The 22,632-nt window shown below is 48.6% G+C and overlaps 6 protein-coding genes across 6 annotated transcripts; 3 read left to right on the top strand and 3 right to left on the bottom strand.

The window, feature by feature from the left end:
* Positions 1–331: 331 nt before the first annotated feature.
* N7519_000503 (GMC family oxidoreductase) lies at positions 332–2,173 on the bottom strand (the record flags this gene model as incomplete). The annotated part of the gene is made up of 1 exon (XM_057287282.1): positions 332–2,173. One exon carries the CDS (start codon positions 2,171–2,173, stop codon positions 332–334), a length of 1,842 nt encoding a protein of 613 aa, XP_057153365.1.
* A 1,556-nt stretch (positions 2,174–3,729) lies between these two features.
* Positions 3,730–5,172, top strand: N7519_000502 (uncharacterized protein; the record flags this gene model as incomplete). Its single annotated transcript, XM_057287281.1, has 1 exon — positions 3,730–5,172. The coding sequence occupies one exon, from the start codon at positions 3,730–3,732 to the stop codon at positions 5,170–5,172; it is 1,443 nt and encodes a 480-aa protein (XP_057153364.1).
* Positions 5,173–6,061: 889 nt separating this feature from the next.
* Positions 6,062–7,348, top strand: N7519_000501 (recombinase RAD51; the record flags this gene model as incomplete). The annotated part of the gene is made up of 4 exons (XM_057287280.1): positions 6,062–6,136; positions 6,206–6,285; positions 6,398–6,465; positions 6,537–7,348. 4 exons carry the CDS (start codon positions 6,062–6,064, stop codon positions 7,346–7,348), a joined length of 1,035 nt encoding a protein of 344 aa, XP_057153363.1.
* Positions 7,349–7,736: 388 nt separating this feature from the next.
* On the top strand, positions 7,737–11,828 carry N7519_000500 (nucleoporin Nup120/160; the record flags this gene model as incomplete). Its single annotated transcript, XM_057287279.1, has 3 exons — positions 7,737–8,373; positions 8,432–10,573; positions 10,630–11,828. 3 exons carry the CDS (start codon positions 7,737–7,739, stop codon positions 11,826–11,828), a joined length of 3,978 nt encoding a protein of 1,325 aa, XP_057153362.1.
* Positions 11,829–12,466: 638 nt separating this feature from the next.
* N7519_000499 (uncharacterized protein) lies at positions 12,467–13,582 on the bottom strand (the record flags this gene model as incomplete). The annotated part of the gene is made up of 1 exon (XM_057287278.1): positions 12,467–13,582. One exon carries the CDS (start codon positions 13,580–13,582, stop codon positions 12,467–12,469), a length of 1,116 nt encoding a protein of 371 aa, XP_057153361.1.
* A 1,447-nt stretch (positions 13,583–15,029) lies between these two features.
* Positions 15,030–19,695, bottom strand: abcB (uncharacterized protein; the record flags this gene model as incomplete). The annotated part of the gene is made up of 7 exons (XM_057287277.1): positions 15,030–15,264; positions 15,419–15,793; positions 15,847–17,144; positions 17,210–17,759; positions 17,813–18,884; positions 18,944–19,481; positions 19,609–19,695. The coding sequence occupies 7 exons, from the start codon at positions 19,693–19,695 to the stop codon at positions 15,030–15,032; spliced, it is 4,155 nt and encodes a 1,384-aa protein (XP_057153360.1).
* Positions 19,696–22,632: the final 2,937 nt, after the last annotated feature.

Below are 22,632 nucleotides of genomic sequence, written 5' to 3'. Positions count from 1 at the left end.
TTTTCGCTAAAACGCACAGTTGAGTCGAGGACCTCGACCCAACACCCAACCCACATATGTCCTTAGCCTTCCAAGGAAATAGCAATCTACGCTCATTCTGTTGTTTCTCGAAGCTTAGCGCCAAAATCCAGTATGCTATATTAAGAATAATCACGAAATATCAATATTTAATAGACTAATAAGTGGTAAGGGGAATATAGAAATGAAAGGCAACGGATAAGTAAAACAACACGAAGCAGACAACATGGAAGCACACCCCTAGCTATGAACACCGATACGAGCTATATAACCAGTTTCCCGTCGCATAATGATCGATCGTAAACTTCGGTCATCAGTGCTTCGGAGACTTAGCATGGAAGTCTGCCAGGACAGCATCAGAAATCTTTAAAGCCATAGCGTAGAACACAGTCATGACGTGGGAAGACACTTGAGTCGGCACGATCGAGCCATCAACAACGCGAAGGCCCTCGACACCATAAACTCTCGCCGCAGAATCCACAACTCCACCAAGCTCCTTTTTCATCATCGAGCATGTGCTGATAGCATGCCAGTTGGCACGGAAGTTCTGCTTGACATAATCCACCCACTGGTCCAAGTCGGCATTGTAGGCCAAGTTAGACCCAGGTGTAGTCTCGCCATCAAAGTAGGTCTGCATACCACCAGTGTTGGAAATCTCGCGGGCAAGCTTCGACCCAGCAGCCTGGCCAAGAAGGTCCAGCTCGTTCATGAAGAACTTGGGGTCGTAGGAAAAGCGTCGCAGGTAGGGGTCGTTTCCTTGGATATGCACGGAACCACGGGTAAACGGAATCAGATCCCACAAGTCAAAGTTGATCTTGCCGGATGTATCGAGAAACAGCTCCAAATAGGCGACTTCATCATTCAGCCAATTACGGTAGTTCTGGTACTGGATCTCAAGGGCAGTCACATTATGGAAACCACCGCGCGCAACAGTCTCGCTAGCCCACTGGTGCAACTTGGTGTTGAGTAAGTGGTGAGCATGCGGAGCGAAATCTCCAAACGTCTCATTGAAAGTAGCGTAATAGATAGCCTGACCTTGACCATTGCCGGAGGGTTTGGTACGGGAGGCCACGGTGGTGGTGGTTTGGTCCTGCATGTTGAGACCGACAGGTAGATCAACAATTTGCTGCACACCAGCAGCATCGAGTACAGGCTTCAAGCCGATACCCGAGTATTCCAGAATTCGGGGTGAGACAGCAGAGCCAGCCGCTAGCAGTACCTCGTGCTTGGCGTATACATTGGAATTCACATGTTTGTTGGTGCCGAAGTTTACACCAACGGCTTTGTGACCGGTTTTGTGACCAGAAATAGCGGTTTTATTGATAAGGATCTTTCCAACAAACTGGCCCGTCAGAACCTGCAAATTCGGGCGTTTGTAGTTCGGCAGAAGCCATTCACGTGCAGCATCCGAGCGAGTCTGGTCCTCGTGTAGCGCATTGGGAATCATAGAAACACCGCGAGGGACACCGCAGTGAAAGTCTAGCTTGGTTGGGACACCTCGTTCCTCGGAAGAATTCATAAGGGCCTTGATTATTGGAGAATAGGCCTCTCCGGTGTTACGGAAACCAGAATGGACAGTGCCGTTCGTTCCATGACAAGCAGAATCATAGTAATGACCAGCGGCAATCTCGACATCATTTGGAGGACGAGAGGTTTCGACCTTCTGCATATATGGGAACAGGTTATCCCAGTTCCAGCCCTTGTTTCCAAACACCCTCTCCCAGGAATCGATCTGGGTTTTGTGGGGGCGTGTCCAAGAGCCACCATTGATCAAAGTTGATCCTCCAAGACCATTGCCAGATCGAATGTTTTCGGTGCGGTTATTAATTGCGTGAGGAACGGTTTCGTAGGCGTGGTCAACGGTGGTGCGAAAAATGTCTCCGTAGGCATTCAGATCCTCAATAATGGCTCCATCGGCGGACTCATAGAAGCCGTTTTCAATGACCAGGACCGTGATGTTGGGGTTCTCAGTCAACTTGGCTGCGACAGTCAGGCCTGTCAAACCACCTCCCGCAATTATATAGTCAACTGTCTTGCCGGCGACTTGGTTCGGATCAGAAAGAAGACTGGATTGAACATCGATCTGCTCAGAGGGGAGGTAGCTCTGGGATGCAGCTGTAGAGATAAGGAAAAATGAGAGGATTAAGGAGTTCATCTCGGGCTACAACCTGAAACGGAGGGGAGAAAGTGGGGGGAAAGGGCCTGAATCGGTTGCTATACAATAAAAATCCTCGACGACTCGAGAGAGTGGGAATATATAGATTTTTTTTCCTACATACTATACATAAAACTTCGAGCAGAGACTCGTCACATGGACATTGATTCGTGTGCTCCGTAAGAGGCCCAAGATTGAAGCCAAGCTCAAACGATGTGTTCATCGGCTTCATTTGTCAGAGGTAATGAATTGTGGGCTACTGGAGATACGTACGTATTCAACCTTGGGATCGCGAGAATCAGAATAAGCGGACCTACTGTCAATCGTACAGTTGTAGCGCCTTATTGTCAAAGAACATATAATTTTTAGGACCTGGGGTTCTGTTGCATCGAAGCCATGCCCATGGGTTACTTACATGCAGTTCGTCAGGTCTCTCTCTACCCCTTCGAGATTATTGTTGGCTTTGAAGCCTTTGCTCCTTAGTCACATGAAGTTATTTGGAGAGTTTTATGGTAGTAGGTAGGTTATGGTCATCGTCATATGTTTCCGTCGATCACTTTCTTGCTCCTTCGGACACGGAGATCCAGTGGATCCACGTGGATCACGTTTAAAATTTAGTAAAACGCGGAAGGATCCTTGAAGCCACTTTCTTCACCGACAACTTGGGTTTGGACAAAATGGAGCCTTGTAAGATAGGACGGGCGATGATAGGTTACAATTAAGGCCCGAGTGCGTTATCAATCTTCTCTTCCTGGAATGTTCCAATGTTGGCACTGCCACGTTGTGATTGATAAGATGTACCTAGATAGGCTTGATCAACCCAAATCCGCTCGCTCGGTGTGCCTGCGGCAAATAAGGTATTGAGAAGGTCTGGAATTGAGTTTAACGGATAGCCAAAAAAGTGGGTACTGACGATTTGAATTTACCAAGCATTGGAATGTTCTTTAATTAAGATCATCATAGCATGATGATCCCGTTCGAAATTTTATCTGATCCGAGCAGCGTCCGAGGAAACATTAGTGGGCTGACAGAGTACAGCAGCATTCTGCAGGTAAAGTAGTGTAGTGTGTTCGATCTTTTGCTAACTACGCTTAATACACTGGGAAGCTCAGGCCAAATATACAACCTGCATAATAAAAGGGGTTGCAATGGCAAATAATCTCATATATTCCATACATCTTTTATGCTCAACTTCCCGCTATGCAGGTCCCTCTCCACCCGCCTGATCGACAGTGACTCAATAACAGGCGATACGGGTTAGAATGCTCCAGTCGAAATGCAAAATTTGCTCGAGAGTGGAGTGTCTCATCAATCCGTTACAATATAACCAGGAGTGACATGTATTTGAAACGTGAGCTAATTTGCGTGTATATAATGTGTCTTCGCTCTCCGGTCTCCTTTGGACCTCCGTCTTTTCAGCGCGGGCGGACTATTGCAGGAATTCTTCTTGTGAGACAATCTTGTTTATAGTTTGAGCATTCCTATTCCTGTGAGTCTTTCATTAACTTCTCCCATGCCAAGTAGTTTGCTGAGATGGAGATTCCATAGATATCAAAATGCTGAGTCCCAAGCCGGCTCTCTTGCTGTTGCTGCTGCACGCAGTGTTCGGCTCTGCTTACCGCTGGTTCAACTGGCAGTTTGAGGTCACTTGCCAGTCTGACGCCTATATTGCTCCTCATAATGAGCATGCCGCCGCCGAGTTCCTCAAGGAACAGTACCCTAAGGGCTCCCATATCAAAGTTGTTGGGAATGGTCATGGATTTGGTAACCTCACTACCTGTGTCGACAATGCTCTCACTGAGAAGCCCACCTACATCGTTTCTCTCACCAATCTGAAGAAGCTCCATATCGATAAGAAGAACATGACCGTCACCTTTGGTGCCGGCTGGGATGTCGATGACCTTATCCAAGAGCTCAAAGCCAACGACTTGTCCTTCAGCAATCTCGGTGTTGAGCGTGTTCAGAACTTTGTGGGTGCTGCCTCCACCGGTACCCACGGTTCTGGATCCGACATCGGGAATATCGCAACCCAGATTATCGGGCTTCGTGTGTTGGACTCGCAGGGAGGCCTGCGTGTCATCAACGAGAAGCACAATGCGGAAGAATTGAAGGCTTTCCGTATCAGTCTTGGTGCCCTTGGTTTAATCACGGAGCTGACTATCAAGGTCCAGCCTACCCAACTCCTGAAGAAGACCACCAAGGTCTTGAATGCCACGTCCGACTACTCAAAGATGTACAATGAGCTTGCCCAGCTGTACAAGGAGCACGACCGCATGACTGTCTGGGGTCCTCACTTCGACTGGAATGCGAAGTCTCAGAGCTGGGACCTCGAGCCTACTTACTTCCTCTCTTACTGGGAGCCAACCAACTACACCGGTGTTCGCAACTGCACCCTCAATTACTGCGCCAACGGCTGCGGTGACTGCAAGAAGGAGTACATCTGCTACGACGAAGTCACTGATGCCGCGTCCTGCTCTCCTCAAGGTGTCTGTTCCCGGGGCTTCTACGCCGAGATCGAGCACTTCCTTCCTATCGAGTATTTCGCGGAAGCCGCCACCAACTACACTATTTTCCAACAGGGCCAGACGTCTCGCATGAAGGCACCCTACAACAAGCAGATGGTCATGCAGCACCGTTCGCTCAAGGGTGATGATACATATTTGTCCCCAGTTAACACCTACAACCTTGGCCCCGAGCTTAGCGGTGTCTTTGGAGTCATCGAGATTGACTGGATCCAAGAATACAACAACTTCACCACTCTCTGGCAGAACCAGGAATTGGCCCATGAATTCCTCCCTCAGTTTGGTGAAACCTACAACGCTCGCTCCCACTGGAACAAGATGAGCGCTCCTAATGCTACCTACACCCTGGAGAAATTCCCCAAGCTGCCCGAGTTCTTGGCCATCCAGAAGCGTCAGGATCCCAAGTGCCAGTTCGTCAACGAATTCCTGGTTGAGCAGCTTGGCATTACCCGCTGTGCAAACTATATCTCTGTATAAGATGTGATAGGAGTGGTCTGAGGCACTCTTTTCTTTTCTTTTTTTGTCGGAGGTGATGTGGTCGTCAATATGTCAGTTGGCAAACAAGTTTCCCACCGCAACTTTTGCCCTAAGAAATTTTGAGCAGAATTGGCCATTGAATGAGCTTCGTGTTGGACCTGGTGGCACCTCTTGGTGGTTTTCCTAGTTATGTACATATATAGTTTCTGAGATAGCTTCATGACCAATTCATCCATCCACCACCAGTTTTCCCTTCCGAGCCATTGTTCAATATCTGTACACAAAATTTCAGTTTCGGTGGGTTAGTACTGCTTGATTCTATTTCTGTAAACTCGCATGGCAGTGAAATCCGGTACGTATAGCTGCATACTGAAGCGTTGGTTTCCAATCGACCGCGTATACGGTAATCGATCCCACCTCAATGAAGACCCCGGAGCCTTCGCTTACAACTTGATCACAAGTATCTCCAGGGCCAGGTAGAGGAAAACAAGGCAGATACCTACCTAGGTAGGTATGCGCTTCCACATTCGAAAAAAAAAACAATTTTCCTCTCCAAAACCGGAAAGGCTCAAGGCAGCACCGCCGCACGTGATCTCGCGATCCATTTGACGCGTCCGATTTGTTGACTCGGAGTCATCCTGAGATTTTTGCCACAAACAGACGCTTTAGATTTTTCAGACTTTGCACAATCGGAGACTGAGTGTTTTCTGACTGATTAGTTAAGACCTGTGGCTTTGTCTGGTATTCAAATCGAGGAGAGCGAGTACTCATCTTATCCAATCGCGTCTATTTGAGTGGATCCATCATCCGTGCTTTCGAGTCGAGAGACCCTGCCAAAGAGGCATCAAGATCCTGATAGCATCGAGAAACGAAGTGTATTACTACTACCATGGAGGGAGAAGAGCAATTCGACGAAAATGGGCTTCCTGGCCCTGGTGCCCCGACCCCGCTTTCTGCGCTCGACGTGAGTGAATGCCACAGCGATATGCTTTTGCTGCAGAATTGGACTGTTATACTAACTTTGTTGTCATAGGGTGTCTCTGGCTTGACTGCTAGGGATATCAAATTGTTCGTGGATGCAGGGTATAACACTGTCGAGTCTGTTGCCTACACGTACGTATCCATGATATTCGCGTTCATTGCGACCATTTCCCCCCAGCGGTAGCAATGCTATATCAATTGCCATATTTAGCTCAATATAGCTAACATTTATTGTGACTTTTAGACCCAAGCGGTTGCTGGAACAGATCAAGGGTATCTCGGAACAAAAGGCCACCAAGATCCTAGTAGAAGGTAAGTCCTCTTCTGCGATGCACTACAGCACTTGATTGAGATTGGTTCGCTAATGAGAACGTGCTGCTTAGCCTCAAAACTGGTACCTATGGGATTCACCACGGCAACCGAAATGCATGCCCGGAGAAGCGAGCTCATCTCGATCACGACGGGATCCAAGCGACTTGACACATTGCTCGGAGGTGGCGTTGAAACTGGGTCGATCACAGAGATTTTCGGAGAGTTCAGAACGGGAAAGAGTCAGATCTGTCACACTCTCGCGGTGACCTGCCAGCTGCCTTTTGATATGGGCGGCGGCGAGGGCAAGTGTCTCTACATCGATACGGAAGGGACTTTCCGTCCAGTGCGATTACTCGCGGTCGCGCAGCGATACGGTCTTGTTGGAGAAGAGGTTCTTGATAATGTGGCATACGCACGAGCATACAACTCGGACCATCAGCTCCAGTTGCTTAACCAGGCCTCTCAGATGATGTGTGAGACGCGATTCTCTCTCTTGGTCGTAGACTCGGCGACGTCTCTGTACCGAACGGATTTCAACGGTCGTGGTGAGCTCGCCTCACGGCAGACCCATTTGGCCAAGTTCATGCGTACCTTGCAACGTCTTGCAGATGAATTTGGCATTGCAGTCGTGATCACGAACCAGGTCGTTGCCCAAGTCGATGGTGGGCCCAGTGCCATGTTTAACCCGGATCCCAAGAAACCTATTGGTGGTAATATCATCGCTCACGCCAGTACCACTCGACTCAGTCTGAAGAAGGGCCGCGGTGAGACTCGAATTTGCAAGATTTATGATAGCCCTTGTCTTCCAGAGAGTGATTGCCTTTTCGCTATCAATGAAGACGGTATTGGTGATCCTAGTGAGAAGGATTTGGAGGATAAGTGAGTCGACCTTTCTCATAAGGTTGGTCTTAATTGTTCTCCGATACGATGTTATTGACTTGATGAGTATTACATTCAATAGCTGTTATGTGATTAGACGCCCTGTGGCATCTCAGCGTTGTGAGGGTTGATTTCTTTTTGATAGTAGCGGATTTAGAAAGCAATTTCTGTTTATTCTTAAACAATATCTTGAAATATAGAGTAAAACAATGTGCAATTGAAGTGATTGAAGTGGTCTAAGAGTAAACTGTCGAGGGCGGAAGCCATCAATCTCAGGCCTTTTATCGCGCCAAGACTTTGTTTTTTGAGAGCTCCAGCTTCCCGCCCTTCAATCTTCCACCCTCTCTACTTCCCTGGCCATGGAGTGTTAAGTTGACACATGTCAATCGATCATGGCGAAAATTTACAAAGACTCAAGGGTCGACCTTCGACCTTACTCGTCGACCACCGTCGCCAACATCCAGATTCCGACTCAAGAGACCGCGATCCGCCGTCCACGCTTTTCGATCTCATCCTCCGACCAAGAACTCCCAATCGCCAAAGATGAAGATGAATTCGCCAGACGTTATCTTGCGACACAGGGTGAGGTCTACTTCCGGAAGCGCAGGGCCTATCCGAGGACATTCTTGTGGAGGGTCATCAACGACAACAAAGTGCTGGAGATCCAGTGCGCGGACCTGACGAAGAGTGGGACGGAAGTTTACGAGTTCAATGTGACCCTGCGACTGGATTTCCAGGAGCGGATCCTCCCTTTTGGAGTTGAATTGTCCGACTCCGAGGACCACGAAATCATCAGTGTCTTTGTGATCACCGCCTCGAAGCACCTTCACACCCTGTCACTACGCCCTGAGTTCTTCCGCCGGACCTCCTCGATCGATGAAAATGTGAGGGATTGGTGCAAGACGTGCCTCCCCGCTCCATTGGCCTTTTCGAACCCCCACCGACTACACGCGAGCAGTCCCCTGGAGTTATTCATCTCTCTCGATAATGGCGCGCTCCTGCGACTGACCCGGAGAGCTGGTGATGATGGTAAGTGGTTTTGCTCTACTTTTGCGACGCTCGTTTTATTAATTGCTTCTGAAACTAGGTTCCCACTGGTCTCCTCTTACTTTTGACGAACGAACATGGGGCTCTTCGATTCGAGGCCTCGTCAAATGGAGCGCACCCTCCTCGATCAAACACGACGGACGCAACCTTGATTTGAATGTCGCAAATGCCATTGCTACTACCTCCGACGAGACATACGTCTTCGCGATTTGTTTGAACCACACTCTTAAGATTTGGAATCTCGCAACGAATAAGCTAGCGGCCACGAAGGATCTCCTGGGACGCTCGCTTCAGGATCCAGATCTTGTACCTTACACGCTCAACCCCGCCCAGACATCGTTTATGCGCGTCTTCAACGCCGAGCGGGCTATGGATGGAGGACATCGCTTCTACGTCGTCACATATTCGCCATTTGAGGATGGCAAGTTCAAGTTTTGGGCTGTCAAGGGTGGCCTGACATCCGAACTCATTATTGAGGAACTCTTCGCAGATGATGTCTTCCGTCCTGTGGACCCCGATGCCACGGGTAACATGTTCTGGAACATCGCTGATTTCCAGGTCAAATCCCGGGAAGAAGGCAAGGGGATGGAGTTGTGGGTGCTCTGGAGAAACCACGGTCTTTACCAACTCTACACCCTCCATTTCAATCTCCAAACTCTAGTTTCCGATTGGGCCTCCAACTGGGTTTCGACAACATTTGAAACTCATCGACAAGAATCACCACCACCTCTGGTCGTGGATGATGTGATGGACCCTACTGAAAAGTGGCTACAGTATCTCTTGCGGCCGAATAGATACATGCCGGAGGTCCTTGAGACTGCTTTGGCCGTTTATCAGGAGGCCATCAAGCCACTCTCGTCATCTTCATCTGGAGGGCTGAAAAAGAGTTTGCCTTTGGCGGAACGACTCTGCTCTACAATAGCATCGGCCGTCTCTCTTCGGAAATTTGCCGACGAGGAGATGGACTACTCCCGATATACTTCAGACACAGATGCAAAGTGGCGTCAGTTCTGGCAAGTTGCAGAAGACCTTAACAAGCGCCGGTTCGAGCCGATTTCTCTCGCCTACGACTCATACGCCGATATGCCATGGCTGCTTCTGTCAGACTCATGCGCTGTGGTGCGGGAATGCAGTATTACTGAATTGTACTTGCACAATTCCAGCTCCGAGCTTAGCGACGGAGTGCCGAAGATGGTAGATCGCTGGAGGCATCGCAATGTTTCAAGAGAGCTGGGCCCGAATTTCGAAACAGCCTCTGGCTTGTTGAAAGTGGCATCCGATTTCCGGAAAAGATTCTCCCCAGAGCTTGATGGGGCGTGCCGAGCCGCTCTTCAGGCCGAGATCTTTTCTGAACCTTCTTCGTCGATCCTGGACCGTATGGAGAACTTCCGAGAGCGCTGTGACTTTGCTAATCAAATCTCCAACAAATCCTTTGACGCCCTAGACGCGGCCCTGAGTGAATACATGAGAACTGATTGCTTGTCCATGGATGCGTTCCTTGCTATTATCCAAACCGCCTCCTCTCACTTCTGCGGAGAAGACTCGGAACTTGCTTCAACCTGTTTTGGTGCTCGAGTTCTAGTCAGTGGTGCGCAGGAGACTATTTCTATCTCTCGTCAAATCTTTTTCGATCTACTGATTCTCGTCACATTCGTGGACGGCGAATGGGAACAAACAAGCAAGTCTGACTTCGATGCGTCCGACCTTTTCTCAATGCTTGTTGATCTCCTACGTGAATATGAGATGATGGCCTGGCTCAGCTCGAATGTCCGCAAATGCCCCGATAGCGCAAGCAAGTACCGCGCCGATTCAATGCAGAGATATACACTGAAAGACAGCTCGAAGACCAATAGTCAACGGACTGCAAGCATCCTGGAGGATCTGTTCGTTACTGATATCAAGCCACAGCAAGCGATTGACTCCCCACAAAGCTACACCTTAACTTTGGGAATCAGAGACGTCGTGGCCTGGATTACCCGCGAAGGTGAGGTGAACTATCAAAACGCAGTGGCCCACATCCAGTGTGACCTGATCGCCAAGAACAACATCGATCTTGCATGGGACTTCCTTCGTTTCCAGGCAAGTACTGCCTGGTCGACGTATGTCAAGGGTCGCTTGCATGTGGCTATGTCGGAATTTGATACCGCAGCAATCTACTTCCGGAAGGCAGCTTATCTGCTTTGTACGTATCTCCTGGTGATTCCTCGTGTTGGTCTAACTCAGCTAACCTAAATGCAGCTTGCGGCAAGCCAATGGGCAATCTTTCCGACATGTCGGCAGAGCTTTTAGACCTCCTCGATGTTGACTGCTTCCACAACGGTCTTGCGAAATACTACCAGCACATCCTTTCGATCTTCGAGAAGGTGCGCTCATACTCCCATGTTGCGGACTTTGCCAGCCTGGCGCTGCAGGCCCTTGACTCTGAAATTTGGGCCGAGCAAGACTCCGAATATCCGACCATACGCGATGATCTGCTTTCTCGTCTGTTCACTGGAGCCCTCAAGACTTGCCAGTTTGACCAAGCATACTCCGCTCTGGCTAGGTTGCAGGATCTCAAATTACAGAGAACCGAGCTCAGCGAACTCGTCTCCACCATACTGGCAGTCTCCGGACCTGGTACAGCTGGTCTCAAGCAGATTCTCCGTTTCCCCACCTCACTCGTGCCCAACATCGCATCTTTCATTGACGAAATCCTCGTTCACCTGACCCGCAAACAAACCACCAATGTATCCTGGTTGGATGCGGACAACAAGATTTTCCCAGCCACCCCTGACTACACCCGCATTCTCCAGGCCTATCGCATCGCCCGCAGTGACTACCGCGGCGCCGCTGAAATCGCCTACCGCAACGTCCAGCGCCTCCGCAAAGCACGCGATGCCCCGTCAACAGCCCTCACCCTCAAAAGCAGGGAAGCGGACGATGCAGCCCGGTCGCCAGTTGAGGAAGACGATGCCGAAAGCAAGGAGATCCGCCATGAGTTGTTGTCGCTAATCAACCTCCTCGCTTGTGTCGACAAGAGCGAAGCATACATCCTGGTCGAGAACGGACCCCCAATCAGCGCCGCCCCGATGCCTCCCCATGAAAGACGCCCAAGCACGCAGGCCGATGAAGACGGAAACGTCTCCATGGAGGACGTCGACGCCACCTCTCCCACACCACTCGGAGGCAAGCGATCGTCTAATGGCGTGGCTTTCGCGCCCACCCACCGCAGAGGAAGCAGCAAATCTTCCGCCATCGAACGGCGTAACAGCATTGTGTCCTTCGAAGTCCCTGCAACCAACCACTTGCTTAAGCGTCGTATCATCGTTACGCTCGACCATCTGCGTCGCGAATTCCAGTCTGAGCTTGACCGTGTCAGTCGGATTGAGCGTGGAGACTGGGAGTTTGGTCTCGACGAGGAGAAGGACGTGGATAATGATGAAACGATGGTTCTGTAGTTGGTACTCCGCGGGGGACTTATCTATGACTCTTTGCATTTTCGGCCGATTGAACGGCCACTTCGAATTTAATCTTCTTTTGTTCCAATGTATGGTACTCCGGTGTTTTCATTTCTTTAGTCCATAATCGGGTGGGGTGCAGAATAGGATTTGCTTTTCTCGTTTCTTTTTATATCGATGGAGCTCGAGGATAATATGGGCTTATTTTCAAGGAGCTTGGCTTAGGAACATGTTTTGGCTTCACTACAATGGCTAGCCCATTGGTACATAGGTAGCCTAAGGTTGCATACACTGTTCTCATTAGTACAATATGGGTCTATACATGATACCATTGTCTCCAAATTGTCTCCCTGAGTGGAAAGTCCCTAACAGGAGCCTGGGTGCCACTTCAAACTTTCCCGAAACCTTTGGGTTAGGCTCTTGGGGATCCAATCATACTATTTCTACTAGACAATCACTCCAATTTCGTAGGTTCAAGATAGAGAATTTTTTAAACTACGGATGAGAGAACAAGAATATTTGGCGTGTTCATACGCAACTTTGTCATTTCTTTTTAGTAGCCTCTTTAATAGCCTTTTCAGTAGTCTTTCTAGTAGTGTCTTTGATATAGAAGTTAGTACTCAAAGACGACGGCAAAACTAAAAGTTAGCAATCTTAAAACCGTGTTCAATGAGATAGTCAGCTCCGATGCAGAGAGACCAGTCTCGGAATTGGCCCGACCTCGCTGCATAACGGAAAAATCCAATGGCATTTCCACCATCATTCCAGATGGCAGATCCACAAACACCATCTTGGAGGGTTTCAGCGAATCCCTGACCCATGTAACACCAGCGAGTTTTGACCCATTTGTGTTGGCTAGGGTCATTACTAGGAACTCGCAGCCGACCATGAGGCCCACAGGTACCTTCAGAGTAGCCAGTAAATGGGCTGTTCATATACACATTAGCACTGATCTTTAAGTCGTCGATAGAGACGAAATCTTGTAACTGGGTAGGACCTCTTCCGACAGGACTCTCAGTCTCGTTAGCAAACTGGACATCGTTATGTAATTTCACAAGCGCGAGGTCTATATCTCTGATCTCCGCGACTTGACCGGTCTCTTTACCACTGGCGCACGGATGGAAAACTCTTCCACTCGGAAACCCATGAGAGGCAACAGTCATGTATCGCTCGCCGGAGTTGGAGTCTTCAGCAAGTACGCCGGCTGTGAGATATTCGTGGTCGGTCGCGGAGCTTAGCATAACACCCGGACGTAAAACACCATACTCGCTATTATCGACAATATATGTAACGTGAGTCGGTCCAGTAATCCCGCGCGCCGGAGATTCTGCTAGTTGTGGGAATCCTACCTCGTTCTCGAACAGATAATAACAGTTGCAGCAGCCTATCGAGCGGGGAACTGTAGTAAGATCCGTGTACTCATTCTCCAACACAATGATGAAGAAATTGCCGTAGTACTGAACTTGCGCGATGGAGATCTGAGATTTAGCAAAGAAACCGAAGACGAGCTCGAATGCATCGCCAACTTCAGAGGGTGGAAGGTGAGTGACGTCGATTTCAGCGTCTACGAAAAGACGTAATTTGTTCATACGTTTCATTGACGGCAGTGGGCCATCGTCATCCGGGTCAGTTGTGAAATATGGCTGGATACCGGCAATGGTGAGCGGCCACGGCTTTGGTGGCATGGAGCCGAGCAAAAACACCAAGACATAGCCATCAAATAGAACTGCCTTCGTGTCAGGAAACAGGTGCATGAGATGAGCAGAATTGCGGTGGAAAGTTCGTTTTTCACGTAGGTTGAAGGGTAGAATTAGGTGTCGGGACGGCGACTCTAGATGAGTATATGCCGTGTTAAGATGAGATCTCTTGTCTAACATATATGCGTTAGTATATGATCCGAAAAAGTAGACTTCGTGAAGACTTACTGATGATAGCTTCGCCCAACGGGAAAAGATGCTTGGATGCCGCAAAGAGGGGTGAATCATCCAGACGGAGGCCTGTCTTTTCCGAAGAGAACACCACATCAGGAGATAAGATGCAGCTTTTGCTAAGAGATGACAGCTCTGACGAAGGTGTGACCCTTCTTTTGCGAGTCACAGGGGGCGTAAGGGGGGGTCACAACAAGCACCTCTGCAAGTTTGGTGGGAGGTTCCATCCCTGGAGGAAGTCTAGAGCAACCGGGACACAATAGTGAAGATAAGGAGATGGACACTCAGAGTATTGTAGATGGACTTCCCCGAGGGCAGTTACCGCCAAGAGAATGTTGTTGGTGGGGTGCGGATATGACACTAGTGGAGGTGCAGGGGAGGACTCGAGTTGAAGATGCGATAAACAAAGCAAGACACTCATAATCTGAGAATCAGATAGATCAGAGTGTATTGAAAAGAGAAAAAATAACGGGCGACTACCTAGGGAGATGACTGGGATCAAACGCAAAGGTCACATGACCCAAGAAGGTGACGAAGAGGATACATCAGGGAGAGTATGAGGCAGACATTTAGAAAGTCCACTAAAAAGACTTGTATTAGACGGTTTATTCCTGATACATGTTGTACTTGATTATAATTAAGCATATTCTAATTAAATGATTTTCCGAACAATTCTGGTCGGATATCGAAACGGATGTGGGTTCTGCGATATATATATCTTGCAACTATATATTGAGTAGTGTTCAAGCATCATAATTTATACAAATGAAAGTTGATCAAAACGAAGGGTAATCTATCCAAGTTCACATTTTTTGTCTATTATTATCTGATTATACGGAAGAAATATCACGAGCTGTAAAGTGTTGCTCCTCGACCATATGTAGGGAGAATTTGCGGGAGTTACAAAGTCGTGATTGATACTGTCAATACTCTAAAAGAACAAGATAAAGAATACAAGTCAAGAGTCAAGAGTAAAATAAAGGAGCTATGCATAAATACCACTCCAAACGGTATAAAGTATTTGAAAGATAGTCAAGAACATAATAATCATCACAGCCAAAAATGAACATGAACATCAACCAGAATAAAAACACCCAATATATAACGCCAAAGGCCCCCAAATCAGTATGTTGTCGATATGTACCTCGAAAAAGGGAATGTGGAAGATTGTCACGCCAAAAAATGAAAAATAAAGACGCTTCAACCTGTACAGGTGCCAAAATCAATCAAACAACCGACCCGAAATTCTCAACAAAATTAAAAAAAAAAGGAATTAATCCGATTCCTCTGTCGCCATGGCACTCGCATAAAGTTGGCTAAAGTGCGACTTGGGCTCAGTGAGAAGCGCATACGGTTCCCCATTCTCGACAATGCGACCAGCATCCAAGACAACGATACGATCGAAGTCAAGGATTGTGTCGAGTTTGTGAGCGACCGCAATAATAGTGTGATTACAGAATTTCTCTCTGATGACACGCTGCATAATTTCATCTGTTTTGGTATCGATGCTGTAGCAAACTGTGTTAGTCTCGGTTCTTGCAGCAAGGGGTTGTATCGGTGTGTGGGTGCATTGTACAGCTCGCATCAAGTCTTATGCAGGGGATTGGGAGCAATAAATGTGCAGTGGATATGTGGGGCGAAGCGAGGGGAACGGTGACTTACTTGCTAGTTGCTTCATCCAAGATGAGGATGTTGCCGGGGCGAAGAAGGGCGCGCGCAAGACAGAAGAGCTGCTTTTGGCCGTGAGACAGGTGGATCTCGTCGACGTCTGTGTCTAGATTCCCCTTTTCTTCGATCGCAGGGAGGAGCTGGACGCTCTTGAGTGCTGCCAAGATGTCGCGGTCGGTGTGGTGGCCGGTTGGATCGGCGTTCAGGCGCACGCTGCCTTTGAAGAGGAGGGAGTCTTGGGATACGCCGTTGATGAGGGAGCGGATCTCTCGTCGCCGAAGTCGACTGATGTCGACTCCGTCCACGGTGATGGTGCCGCTGGTTAGTTCCATCATTCGGAAGATGCTCATGATCATGGAGGTTTTTCCACTGTTGTGTTTGTTAGAATAAGTTGGATATTGGATTTGAGTGTAGTTCCTTACCTTCCGGTGCGTCCGCAGATGCCGACTTTCTCACCTGCCTTGACAGTGAGAGAGACGTCGTTGAGAACTGGCTCGGAGGGTCTGTAAGCCGCGGAGACGGAGTTGAAAGCGACTGCACCCTTGGAGGGCCAGTTAGGGGGCACATCTTGGTCTTCACCGGGCTTGTCTTCCGACTCGATAGTTGACGTAAAGTCCTTGATGCGCTGAATAGAACCAATATGCGTCTCCAAGTTGGTCCAGAAGGTAACCAGAAGCTTGATGCTCTGACTGAACTGGATAACGTTCAGCAGGGCGACACCAACGTAGCCTGCGCTGAGGGTAGATCCACGGAGGACAACAACCAGCACGATCAGAAGGACAGCGATTCCCGCCACAACCATGTCCAGCGACAGAGTAAGCCAGCGCTGGATAGCGAACATGAAGTAAAAGGGTCGTTGAGAGTGGTCCAAGAGAGCGATGTTCTTCTTCTCCATGGCGTGTTGCCATCCGAAGGCGCGCAAAGTCACGAGTCCTTGAAGACAGTCGGTGAAGTGGGAGTACAGCGGAGCCTTGGCCTCGATATCCAAGTAACGAAGCTGGCGCGAGGTGCGCAGGTACATCTTTTGAATTAGGAACAAGATACCAAGCACGATCGGGAAGGAGATGGCTGCGTATTTGGAGGAGACTCCAATAAGAGCCATCTGCGCCAGACAGAGGAAGAAGGTAGCAACAGTGTTGATGGCAGCGATAGGAAGCTCCATATCGATGAGTTGCAAGTCTTGACTGAATCTATTAAGGATTGAACCGCTGTCGGTAGTGGAAAAGAACAGCATCGGAGCGCCGAGGACAGTGGTCAGCAGCTTGCGGTGGAAGTTCTCGCCAGACTTTGGAACCATGGTGATGATCATTTGCCAGCAGCCGACAATCAATGCGAGCATAGCGACACAGCCAAGCATCGCGTAGATACCGAGATAATGGCCGATCTCCCGCCTGGGGTGTGCGGTGTCGGACTGGGCCCACCATTTCACCCAGATGCTGGGGAACGAGATGCAGAACACGAAACCAGCCATTGCGACCATGAAGATAATCGCAGGGAGCCATCCGATGGCGTTGACGTAGTATGTGTAGATTCCAAGATCGCCACCTCTATCGTGGTGCTCTGGCTCCTCGACCAATAACTCCTTTTCTTTCTGGACAGTGTCCATGCTGCTGTAACTGGGAGAGTCGGAGAACCGCTTAGTCTTGTACTCCCAGTCAGGCAACCCGAGTCCGAAGCTTGACACATATCCACCAGTCTTGTTCAGCGCAGAAAAGCTTCCCTGTTCACTAATGCGACCACCTGCCTCCAGGACAACGATATGGTCGGAGCAGGAAGGCGTTTGACAGATGATGAAGCGACGATAACTGTGGATTCAATCTCCTTCAGAAGTCCACTGGGCCCGAGAAGGTTGTGGAAGATGTGGTTTTCCGTGGTTGCGTCCAGACCGCTGAGGGCATCATCGAGGATCACGATCTTTCTCCGGGCGTACACTGCTCGTGCAAGTGCGATACGCTGGCTTTGACCCCCACTGAGGGCGACACCTTTGCTTCCGATAACAGCAGCGTCTCCACGAGGGAACTGTGCGAGGTCTTCTTCCAAAGCGCAAGCCTGAATTACAGAGGCATACCACATAGGATCATAGTCAGACATCGCAACGATGCTGTCTTTGATAGTGCCATTCATGTGCCACGGAGTTTGATCACAGTATGCAACGCTAGGTGACGCGAGTGCAACCTTGCCTTCTGAGCAGGGGATTTCTCCAAGGAGAGCCTTGAGCAAAGTAGACTTGCCGCATCCAGAGGGTCCAATGAGAACAGTGAAGCTGCCTCGAGGAATACTCATGGTAATCTCCTTGAGAATAGGATCCTTGTTAGCCTCCCATCCAAAGGTTCCACTTTGGACAATGACAGCGTTTGCCGAGGCGGGGCACTGCAGCGCTTAAGCGACTCCACAGAGTCTGAGTTGATGGAAGAAAGGTCAAGGTCCTTATCCTTCGATAGGGCACGCTTTTCAGCGAGATCATCGAGGAACAAAGTCTGCGAGGAGCTGTTCCGCCGATCAGCGTGGTCCTCTTTGTCCAAGAACTGCTGGATGCGCTGGAAAGACCCAACAGCGCCAGCAAAAGACATAAGTGCCATCACCAAGGTCAAAAGCGGATCTGCCAGAAGCGAGAACAGAGACAGCGATGTGAAAGCCCGAGAGACGGTCAAAGGATCGCTTGAGATACCGACATAAACACCGAAGGTGAAGATGGGGGCGAAAATGCGAGTCAACCAGGCAAATGCCATGTTGTAAACGAGAAGGGTACGGAACTTCTTGGAGATATCCAGCTCGCTGATCCGAAGACCGTGAACGAACTTCATGAAGGAATCCTGCAAACCAAGCATTTTGACTCCCTTCATCGACCCAAGCATCCCGGAAGTAGAGGAAATGCGCTTCTCGATAGCTTCCAGCCAGTTGGCCTGTCGTGCGACCACGAAAGACATGCCGACCAACGACCCAACCAAAGCAAACAGAGCGACACAAACGGGAACAACACAGGAAATTCCCAGCTGAATCTGGAGAAGGTAGATAGCCAAAGCAATTTCAATCGAGTTTGCCCAGATCTCATGCATGGTTTGCCATCCATTTGTGATGCGCTCGACATCTGCGCTCATCAAAGTGAGCGAGTTCGCGGGATCGGTCTCCCCGAGGTTCAGACAGCTGGCTTTCTTGTATAGCATTGTGACAAGAACACCACGGACCATGGTAATCCCGCGGTACGTGAGATGCTGATACTGGCCCATTGAAACTCCCAGTCCGGCATAAACCATGAGATAGGCGCCAATGAGGCCATACCCGATGTTTTGGGTACCCTTGTTGACGGGCGAATTGAAGAAAGAGAGCGATCTCTCCAGGAGCAAAGGCTGGCAGAAGTTGAACGCCACAACGCAAGCTCTGGCAGGAACAGCTGCAAGTAGAGGCCATTTGACAGCCTTCAATGACTCCCATTGGAGGGTGTTCGGGGATTTCGTTGTCACTGAACAAAAGATTAGTAAAGAGACACAGAAACCGCATATCGTCGGGACGGATAATTACCTTTGCTCCATTTCTCATTAAAACGAGCCAAAAGGCGCTCAGAGCTCAACTCTTTATCCAATAAGAATAGATCCTCTACACGCAGGACGCCAGTGAAGCCGATCTTGAACAGTGGGTTCAGCCACCAGAACACAGCACGGTTATAGAAACCTGCAGTCGCTTCCGGCGGATAACCGGCGTATTCGGATTTGAGAATCTGTCTCTTCTCTACGGCTTCGAGCACGAACAGAAGCAGTTTGACGCCCACCGCTACTGTCGCGACAATGGCAAGGATATCATTGAAGGCGTCCACGCTGCGAAGCCACAGCGTTCTAGACCGAGCGATGTCGAAAAGCAGGCTGCAGAAAAGGTAGGTGTTCAAAATGAACGAGGGTCGCACAGATCGCGTGTGTTCTGCATATGAAAGCAGAGCGAGAGCGAGTACGCCGACGGTTAGGACTACATTGGCTGCAACCGAAGCCTTGGTGCTGTCAGCTGCCGGAAGGGCCCATAGGGCTGTTTGTGCAATTTGAAGACCCAGTAGTGCCAACCAAGCTACCTGTTCAGAGATGTTATTAGATAACAGTATTCCAAAATAGAATTGTTCACCAATTCCAAAGACCGGGGGGTTCAGGGGGTTGCATGCGAACTGCAGAAAGCAGAGCAGAGCAACACAGTCAACTTACCAGCTTGATGAGGACCAACCATGATCCCACGACTTTGTTTCGTTTTTTTGAGAGATGCCACAGACGAACAGGAATAATGATTAGCATTAATAAAATAGGTAATATCTGGAGAATAGTCTCCTCAAACAAAAGAGAGAAATCGAATCCTCCCCGACATGATCCAGCATCAATACGTAGAGTATGATCTAGATCGCGGCACGAAGGCCCTGAATAGCGAGAGGATGTCATGTCTATTCCTTGAACCACCTGGCGACAGAAGGATGGTTGAAGAAAAAGAAAGACGCAATAACGAGCGGCACGGGGAATTAGAATTCAAAAGAGTGTATGGTTAAAAGAACTTGCATGAGAGCTCGGGGAACTTGCGGCTTTTTGGTCTAGATCGGATGCATCAGAAAGTGACATAAGAACAGTCAGCTTTACTACTGAATCCCCATAGTAAAAGGTACATAGGGCTAAACGAGGTGCCTATCCCTCTAGGCAGGAGTTCATTACATCTAGGAGAACTACAACCCTGAGCTCACCCTTATGCCCCCTGTTACTGGTTGGCTGCACCAAAGTGGGCATGAATACAACACTTGATGCAACCATCTTACAATGCTACTACTGGCAGTGCCCTGTGAGCTCGTCTAGACTCGGGCTAGGTGTGTATGGGATCCATTCAGCTGCATCTATTTTGATTTGTTTTGCGTTTCTTTTCTTTTGTTTTTGTTTTACTATAAGACCTTGGGAGATTGGACTGTGATTTTTATGACCCACTTCAGTCATTAATAGTGGTCCTGCTGCTCAAAGCAAATTGCGGATAGGTTGCTCTCCCCCTTGAGGATGTGGGGGATGCAATGGAATCACTAGATCTGCTCGCCCCTCGAGTCAAGGAAACCTTGAGTAAATCCCAAGCAACACGAGGGAGTTGTGTTACCTTGCAGGAATAAAATAATTAGAGTCTAATGACCTCCAATCACCTCCAATGAGTTGCGATGAGTTGCGATGGCGAAGGTGTAGTGCATATGGGCCAAGTCCCGTGTTGACTTAGGGCAAAGCAGCCACTCATGTGAGGGAGTGAAGCCTCCATCTGTATGGGAGATCTGCCGCATTGGGCTGCAAATCTTGGTCGTTATTAATATAATGTAATATAATATAATATATTTCTGTGCTTATTCTTACTGTCCAAACTTACGGGAGATATATATATTTCTCAAACTCTGCTTGACCGCAGAAGCTGAAGTCAGACACGGTGAAGCAATTCGCTTGGTTCTTCCACATCTGGAGAAAAGCCACAGGAAATAAGATGGAGATTCCAACTGGGGTTCTGCGAGTTTTCGTCAGGATTATAATCCTAAATCAAGTCTACAGTCTTTCAACTACGCCATGGCGTCCTTTTTTGCTTCTATTCACTCGGTAGTGGCGGTAGGGATTCTCTAAGTCAATTCATCCGGGCCAATCGTTTATTTTTACTAAACTGTTGAGCATGGCCCACATTGAATCCTTTTCGAAGGTTTCGGCCGTCATCGGCCTTCCTGATTTGAATTGAGGCTGCCCGACCTGAGACTTTGCATCATCCCAAGACGTGGGTAGAGACGTGGTGTTGTTCGCGTGGGCGCTGGGCCAATGTGCATGAGTCGGGATCTGTACCTACAGCTGGAAGTGCCTGATGAACAACAATCCCCGATGGAGCCGAATTGACCAGGGTCAGCCGGTGTTTATTTTTTTTATTTTTCCCATTGTCTTAAAAGCATGGTTGATAGGTGGCAAATCGTATGCATGATGACCCCCACTGATGTACATTTGTATACCATTTGTGCTCACATGTACAGTTGATTCCAAATTATTTTGCGGAGACATTTCCGAATCCCGTTTTAATAAAAGTACTCCGTATGTATATTTGTACGGTGTATTAATGTCAATAGACAGGAAAGGATTCATTTCCTGGGGCTCAAAGCATGCAGAGATTTTATGTGATCTATCGAGTGGACAATGGGATTAACCTGTCAAGTTCCATTGTTTAGTACTAGTTCACAACACCGAACTGCGGGCGCTATATTAGCCCGTCATAAGTGCCAACTAGCCTGTGCGCTAGGCGTACAACATTCTGGATTCTCAACTAATATCGCTAATATCGCTAATATCGCGCCTTACCCGTGTGGATCTCTGAACAAAATCCCACCTCCCCTATAGGTACATCGTACATGCACTTAGCTTGTCTTGACTAGTGAGAATAGTGGGAATTACAAATGTACGTTCCAGATCCTGCTCATACAAAATTTTAAGACAAAAATAACTATATTGTAGAAAAGAAAAAGAAGAAGAAAAGAAAAGAAAACGTGAGGAAGCAGGAAAAAGCAATTATGCCTGCACTACATGAGACCATGTTTTCGATGCAACTGGCCATAATCGGAGGGATTGAACGGACTAAGATATTTTGTTTTCCTTTTTCACTTGAATTCTCATCCGTATCGTCCACCTGGATGGAGCTATTGATTCATTGAACTTATTGTGGATGTTACTATAAAAATACACCCGTGGACGCCAAGTCGACAGGTCTCCGGATAGTGCCATCCCTTGAAGGCCCTTGCAGAAATCATTAGTCGCATATATTCTGTCTTACACATCAGGTAATAATTAGATTACATCAATTAATTCCCTCTTGTAAATTTCTATAAGCGAACTCAAATTTTATTCTGAGATCCAATCGCCGGCCATGCCCTACAAGATCCAATAGTATTTCACTTTTAGCCAAGTATTCCTCCGATGCTAGTCATACCTACCCCTGTATATATTCGGATCCATACACTGGGAGATCCGAAGGACGAAGGGCGTGATAACCTCAGCTCGGGGATCAAACCCAACAATCAGCTTTTGGGGTGTCTCTTGACTCCTGAACCTCCCCCAAGACTCACCACATCCAAGACACGATCATGTCAGATCCCAGCAAATTAACTTTCCCATCTCGATCACTCGGGACAGGATCGGCATTTCCACTACACCATCACTGCGGTAGTGCCTGAACTGCGCGGTAAATCCTCGTTC

This window comes from Penicillium mononematosum (genome assembly GCF_028829835.1).
Source record: "Penicillium mononematosum strain IBT 11891 chromosome Unknown utg000001l:1.0-4488741.0:1.0-4491989.0, whole genome shotgun sequence".
In the NCBI taxonomy this organism is placed as follows: domain Eukaryota; kingdom Fungi; phylum Ascomycota; class Eurotiomycetes; order Eurotiales; family Aspergillaceae; genus Penicillium; species Penicillium mononematosum.
This window is presented reverse-complemented; position numbering and strand designations above follow the sequence as displayed.